Consider the following 7608-nt stretch of genomic DNA (forward strand, 5'->3'; position numbering starts at 1 on the left):
GCCGACCGACCGACCGACCGACCATGCGCTATGTTCCATTGTGGCACAAATCCATGGATCCACAAATGAGTTTGAGTCTTTTGCCTCTTGGGGGGGGGAGCCGATCAATACCGGAAGAGGGCCAATTTATCCAGTCATTACGCTTCGCTCCGAACTGTCACTCTTCGGATGAATGATGTCCTAATAATTTGAAGGAACGGACCAGGAAAAGGAGGCCCTATAAATGGTTGTATAAGAACGGAACAACCTTCAGTGGGGCGATGTAGTCATGCCAAAGAGGAACAAGTCCCAAGCGTCGTCACGAGGCACGGCAGTCCTGCGGAACATCCGAAGTTACCTCAAGGAGACCACGGTCCATGGCTTCCGTTATGTAGCTGATGGAGCTAACATCTTCGAACGACTCTTTTGGGTGATTTGGATCACGTTTGGCTTCTGTGGCTCCTATTACATGGTGAGCCAATCAATCAAAGAAGGTCGAGAAAATCCGATCCTGACCACCATAGACACAGCTTCGGTGACTACGGTGCCATTTCCCGCTGTCACCGTGGATGGAGGTAGCTTGATGAACCCATGGGGACATATCACCAAGTTGTACAACCAAGTGGAATTCGAGTGCTATGACGATCCCAACAATTGCAACCATACCCAGGCTCTTCGAGATGATTTTTCAACGGTTATCGAAGGCTACGTGGCCCGCATATTTGCTGCTCTGGAGAACTCGTTGAGGGACAAAGATGGCCTTGGAAACCTAACCGATCCAGAATGTCTCAATATGGTCAAAAAAGGCTTTACAAGATCCTACAATGTGACAGCAGCTATCTTGGCAGCTATGGATTGGAAAAGTCCCGATTCATTGGTCGAGGTGCGAAAGTGGTTGGTCGATTTCACAGCTCAAACCTTCGCTACTTATTACCCGAGAAATTTTCGCCGATATGGTGATTTTGGTCGTCAAATTGAGGAGAAGGTTGAAGCCATGAGACAATTAGCAAATATCACTGATGACGAAGTCAAGATTTGTTTAAGTAGTAATAATATGGGATGCTGGAAAGGTTTGTCATTAGGGCGAAAATATCTCTATCCACCCTTTGCGTTTAATCGGATTCCATATCATTCCCTTGGATTCGGTGAATTTCTTCAGACATCGGTTCGGCGAGCCATCTCAACCAAGTTGTCGGATAGAGTGGAAAAGGGATTCTTAATGTCCAAAAATCCCAGCAGTCTAGAGAAGAGAATCAATGGCTTGTTCATTGACTCCTTGAACAAGATCATGGAAAAAGACATTGGCATGTCGTCCTTCGAACTTTCATTTGCCGTTGATCAAAGGATAGATGAATCTGAGTCCACCTATCAAGTCCCAAGAGTCATGGGACTGTTAGAGTGTGACCAAAAGGTGTATAAACATATTTGGGAAGAGTGGGAGGGGCGAAAACCTAGAAGTTCGTTCGTTCCACAAAAAGCCCCTTGCGCGAACTTGACAGAGGCAGAACTCTTAGGCTTTGAAGGATGTTGCCAGATCAAAGAATTGTACGATTCTATGTCCAGACAAGTCTTGAATGTCATGCGTTATGCGCAGCAAGCTCCTCATCTATTGTCCGGCAAGAAAGAGATGGAAGATGTCCAAAATGATGCCCTGAAAGCGTTTCCCTATCCCTTATTGCCGATTGATAATCGGGTGGCCCGGCAAAACTTAAACCCAAGAATCCTCCAATGTCAATACAACAAGTACCCAATGAACCAGTCCCCCGAAGATTGCCAATGGTTTGCCAGGAGCTATACCGATGAAGGACTAGGGTACTCCTTTAATACCGGATCATTCTGGGATAATCATCAACCCAACCAGTATACCAAGGATTTCTACGAGGTCATGCATCCAGACGAAAGGACCAATTGGAGCACTATAGCTTACCCTGAAACCAGTGGACGCGACTACGGATTAAAGCTCACTCTCGAGCTCAACGAATTCCTGACCGTGGCTCAAACAGTGCGCAATCAGGGCAAAAGTTTCCCCGTGTTCAAGGTGGCGATTCACGATCCGGCCACACCCGCCGATCTTCGCAGTGCCGGCATTGAGATTGAGCCGGGCTATTTGTCCACTTTTTTGATCACGCCATCTCAAACCACGCTCTTCCGATCTGCCAAGGAACTCGATCCTGGCCAAAGGGAGTGTCGCCTCAAGACCGAAACCGAGGGCATGGTCATTTTCAAGACCTATTCCCAATCCGGTTGCTTGTTGGAATGCAAACTTGCCCAAGGAATAGAAAGGTGTGGCTGTGTCCCCTGGAATTACCCCCATTCAAAGGAGGACCAGAAGATCTGTGATTTTGAAGGCAGCTCTTGCTTTGAAAGAGCTATGGCGGACACGGAACAGACTCGAAATTGCGATTGTCCTTTTGACTGTGATTCCATTCGATATGCATATTCCGTTTCCTCCACCATGCTTGATAAGGACAAGATCTGCAAGGATTCGTCAAAGTCCATCTTTTCCATGTCTGAAACGTCCTTGCCTACCATGTTGGAGCGAACCTTCAACCAGCTGGTCGACGGGGCGGATATCGAGACGGAACAAATTTGTCGGGAAAATTTGGATAAGATCGCTATGGTCCAATTTCAATTGACGAGTAAGCAGGTTACTCGCATCAAGCGGGACAGGCGAGTTACCTTGGCTGACATGATTTCCACTTTTGGTAAGGAAAGATACAACTTGACTTCAATTGATCAGTGGGTGAATGCAATTGCAGGCAGCTGTCGATTATTATGATAAGTGGGAATTTAACCTTATAATATAATCTTAAGAATTGAAGCCTTTCTTTTCCCGTGGCAAAAATCTACTACTGAACGCTTCTTCCCTCACGTCCTTGATCCACATTTAAAACTAGACGATACCTTTGGTTTCAGGTGGGACTGTGGGCCTATTTACCGGCATGAGCATTTTGAGCGTGATTGAAATGATTTTCTGGCTCATGCGCCTTATATCTGGTTCCAAAGTGGATGAAGTCGAAGAAAAAGGTTGTTGCTACAACAAAAAATGCGCCCAATTTATTAAGAAACAAGGAAAAACGCCCTCTAATCTTTTGACTGAAGGCAAACATGTCCCTTAGTTAAAATATCCCCTCATTAATGATAGGTGTTTCACTATCAATTTCTTCATTTTTCATGGTGTTGTGCCAAGGGCGTACCATAGTTGAAGCTCTTCATTTACATTACAAGAACCAAATAAATAATGTATCCATATGTGTTCCTCAAGTGCGCTCGTCTCTTAAAATTTTATACGGAGCTTTAACCATCACTTTAATGACCTTTTTATCGACATCTAAATGTAATTTTCTAGAGGATTGCCCATCCCAATATATAATGGCAAATTAAGGCAAGCCCCAAAGTTTAAATAAAAGCCAACTAAAGATCAGATTAGGCCCAGTTGACGTTGGAACTTCACACGAAGCCCAATTTAGACAATGGTGAGGGAAAAGCATGCACTTCGGCCCAAAAACTGGTTCATCTCCAACTTAAAGAACTATTTGGAGGAGACCACAGTCCACGGTTTCCGATACGTTGTCACGGGCATCAATGCAGCCGAGCGCTTCTTTTGGATCCTGTGTATCGCTCTAGGGTTCAGCGGTGCTTTTCACATGGTGAACAGGTCCCTAGAGGAAGGCAGAAATAATCCCATTGTGACCACCATCGACACTATTCCAATCACAAGGGTGCCCTTTCCAGCTGTTTCTATTGACGCGGTAGAGTACTTGAACCCATGGGGATTTATAACAAAGCTATATAACCAAGTGGACTTTGAATGTTACAAGAACTTCAAAAATTGCACCCATGCTCAAGCAGTTCGCAAAGACTTTCGACCTGTGATCGAGGCCGTGATCCGTTCTTTGATTCGAAACGTTCAAGATGATTTGAAAGATTGTACACTCGTGGATCTGGAGCGCTATATTTATAACAAACAAATATTAAGAAAGGGACTTCATAAGATATATAGCTCATCCGTTGCCATTCTAGCCGCACTAAAGATGATTAATCCACGTGGTTTTAACGAAGCCAAAGCCGAAGTTATTAGCCTTGGAGTGGACTCCTTTGCTAAATATAATGTTCAGAAATATGCTTCACACTTTGGGAAGCCTTTTCATGACATGCTGGAGGCCAAAAGAGAGAAATATAACATCACGCAAGCAATGGTGGACCAATGCACCCCTGGACCTGAATCTAACACAACTTGTTCCAAGTCCCTTTTCACGGCGCACTTAACCCTGTATCCTCCAATAGATGTTCATGGAATTCCTTACTACCGAATGGGATTCGGCGACTTTCTTAAGGAGTTTATCACGCCTGTCGTTGTAAACAATGTTGTTAAGGGTGAAAAGGAGTTCTTGGGGAGAAAATATCCACCCAAGCATGAGCTTGAACTCAACGACCTTTTTACTCAGGCCTTGTCACTTAACTCAGATGAGGAGATGGTAATGTCTCCGTTCGAAATGACGTATGCCGTGAGCCCTAGAATTCAAGAATTTAAAGACGACTACATTCAGGTTCCGCGACTCCAAGCCAAATATGATTGCAACGAAATAGACTATTTCAGAACGTGGGAAGCCTGGACAAGAAAACATAAGTCAAAGCATCCCTCAACAAGTCCCCCTTGCACCAACGCCACAGAGGCTAAAAGGAATCATATCCAAGGATGTTGCCGCCTTCGAGAGGAGCTTCAGTCAAGGATGTCCACCATTCTGAAGGTCATGAGCTACGCCATTCAACCTCCCAGTTTGTTTACCCCCATCAATGAGTTAAAGCAATTTCAAGCTGAGGCCGAGAAAGCATTTCCATATCCTCTACTGGACAGCAATAGCTTGATGGCCAAACTCAATCTAGCTCCAAGGATACTTGAATGCCAGTTTAACAAGTATCCCTCTGCGGAATACAGGTGGGAGGAATGCAACTGGTTCGGACGTGAGTTTAACGATGAAGGCTTGGGCTACTCATTTAACACTGGTCCCTTTTGGGATCGACATAGCCGTAACGAGTTCATGGATCTTTTCTATAACATCATGTTCCCGGATGAGCGATTCAATTGGAGTACGATCGCACATCCGGTCAGCAGCGGTCGAGATTACGGTTTGAAATTGTCCTTAAGGCTGAGTGACTACCAAGGCTCAACCGATGGTCAAAGGGGTACAAGTCGTCGAATCAACTCATTCAAAATAGCCGTTCATGACCCATCCACCCCTGCCAATTTTCGGTCCGGAGGGGTTGAAATCAAGCCCGGGTACCTCTCCTCGTTTCTAATTACTCCCGTTCAAACCGTGACCACCAAGGCTGCTCTAGCTCTGGAAGCCAGTCAACGATCCTGTCGGTCGAAGACCGAAAATCACGGGATGAAAATCTTCAAGATGTATTCACAGGAGGCTTGTGTCTTGGAATGTAAGATCACTTATGGGTCGACGGAATGCGGTTGTGTTCCATGGAACTATCCGCGAAGGCCGGAGCACAAGACGGTGTGCGATTTCCAAGGAAGTACATGCTTTGAGGCCATCATGAGAACAACCGACACTGTTGAAGCTTGTGATTGCCCTTTGGGGTGTGATCATATTAGGTACTCAATATCGGTGTCCTCTACCTTATTGGACAAAGACGAACTGTGTGGAAAGAAGCCCAAGCACACGATCTTTGGACATATGGATCGAGCTCCACCCAACAAGTTGAAACGGACTTATTTACGAAGAGTGGAAGGAGACAAAACCGATACGGATCAAGTTTGTCGAGACAATGTGGCCAGTACTGCCATGGTCCAGTTCCAAATTACCAATCAGCAAATGACCAGAACCAAGCGAGATGTGCGTGTGACCTTGGCTGATGCGATTTCCTCTTTTGGTAAGCCCTCGTGATGTTCTTGTTTTCTTTTCTCATTTCCAGCACCTCTTCCTCCATTGATAACATACTTTGTGATTGAAGGTGGAACAGTGAGCTTGTTCACGGGCATGAGCATCCTGAGTGTCCTGGAAATACTCTTCTGGCTTCTGAGGTTGGTGTCTGGTCACCGTTCCACGACAAACGCTTGACGTGGAAACTCCAAGCTAAGACCCCTCTGCTCCTCCGTCACCGATTTGTCATACTTCTTGTGGAAATGACTCTTTGATGACGCCATAAAGATGACGCAGAGGAAAGCCAGATCAATTTAAAACGACTTTAAGCTTTAATAATACATCCATTTACCTCTGTGAGACCTGAGAATCCCCCACCTTCGTCAATGGAAGGGGTCAGACCCACAGGTGTTCTCATGACTTTACCTTTTTGAGAGATAATCTCTAATTTCTCACACCGTCACTTTCGGGAGATCCCTACTTTGTAGTAGATGCAATGCACTATGTACGAGTATGTAGAGCTTCGTCGAAGAACGCCGAAGAGTGAAGCTCTCATAGAGTTCGTCCTTTTCTCCCCAATGAATCCTTCGTTTCCCAGAGTCATAATTTCCTTATTATAGTCATTCTTGGCCCCCGAGGCGATTTGAACCTGGCACATTATACTCCAATAGTTTATGACGGGATCAACGAAACTTGGAGGGCCAGGTCACTTCTTCTATGTAGTACTGAAGAACAACTTCTTCGTCTACAGTACGTATTTAGTACTCGTGGGTGACAGATTGCATGGGAAGGCTGTCAAAATCCAGGATCTCCTCAGATTCCTCCTTTACTTCAATCATAATCTCCTTGATTGGTGGAAGGGCAGACTTCCCATTGGTTCTCGAGTCCACCAGACACTATTTGAAGGATCCAGCTCACCTGTGTCTATCTCAAAAGTGTGAGAACCTAAAAATGTCGTAAAGTATTCACTCGTTAAGGTAATTAAAGCGGTCCAGCCTCTCTTTTCAAGCCAGATTTTGCCCATCAACTTCCAATGCTTATCAAGAACTGCAAGTCAAGGTAAACCACTGAGCGAAAACGCTCTGACCAAGGACGTTCCTTGAGTCTGGTGATGGGATTGGGGTCGTCTGGAATTTTCTCAGTGAGTCTATGATAACAATGGAAGAGAACTGAATCGCCTAAATTTTGCTCTCCGTCAAGCTTTTTTGTTTCCCTACCCGATGACCATGCACACCCTGATGTTGAAGAACTGTTACCAAAGTAACCCCGTCTCAACCTGGACAGGTCGACCCCCGGTCACTTTGAAACCGCAACCCAAAGATATGGATCGTTTGAATCCGAAGCTCTTTAAATAGTTTTATTGGTTTGTCTTTCAAGGCGCTCTTTGAACACTCAATTTAGTTTTCATAAAAATAACGAAGAACTGGTGATAACTCTGGAACCGGTCTTCCGCTCATCGACCATTCATTCCGCATCAATACTCGACTAGGTCTAAAAACGGGATAGCTTTAGAACGTTAGTGATTTCTCACGAGCTTTGACGTTCAACCCCTAAAGAAAGAGAGTGAACTCTTGGCATCTTGCCTATCGCCAACCTACCCTGTTATCGATCGGCGACGGAGGGTGAATCTGTGATTCTCCATCCTAAGGAGATCATGGCCTCCAACCCTTTGCCTGATGAACCATGCCGAGCATGTCATTGCCCAAGATATCAAGACAAATGTATGAGTTCACGAGATGGTTGGAGAGGGGTG

The 7608-nt window shown here is 45.3% G+C and overlaps 3 protein-coding genes across 3 annotated transcripts; all 3 read left to right on the top strand.

The window, feature by feature from the left end:
• Nucleotides 1-235: 235 nt before the first annotated feature.
• LOC131885135 (uncharacterized) lies at nt 236-2155 on the top strand (the record flags this gene model as incomplete). The annotated part of the gene is made up of 1 exon (XM_059233108.1): nt 236-2155. A coding segment is annotated over exon 1 (1887 nt), but the record flags the coding sequence as incomplete, so codon positions are not given.
• LOC131893534 (acid-sensing ion channel 5-like) lies at nt 2138-3231 on the top strand. The gene is made up of 2 exons (XM_059243594.1): nt 2138-2684; nt 2896-3231. The coding sequence occupies exons 1-2, from the start codon at nt 2192-2194 to the stop codon at nt 3096-3098; spliced, it is 696 nt and encodes a 231-aa protein (XP_059099577.1). The 5' UTR covers nt 2138-2191; the 3' UTR covers nt 3099-3231.
• Nucleotides 3232-3299: 68 nt separating this feature from the next.
• LOC131893516 (uncharacterized) lies at nt 3300-7382 on the top strand. The gene is made up of 2 exons (XM_059243570.1): nt 3300-5865; nt 5947-7382. The coding sequence occupies exons 1-2, from the start codon at nt 3453-3455 to the stop codon at nt 6051-6053; spliced, it is 2520 nt and encodes an 839-aa protein (XP_059099553.1). The 5' UTR covers nt 3300-3452; the 3' UTR covers nt 6054-7382.
• The last annotated feature ends 226 nt before the right edge of the window (nt 7383-7608 follow it).

Source organism: Tigriopus californicus, chromosome 1, assembly GCF_007210705.1.
Source record: "Tigriopus californicus strain San Diego chromosome 1, Tcal_SD_v2.1, whole genome shotgun sequence".
Taxonomy (NCBI): domain Eukaryota; kingdom Metazoa; phylum Arthropoda; class Copepoda; order Harpacticoida; family Harpacticidae; genus Tigriopus; species Tigriopus californicus.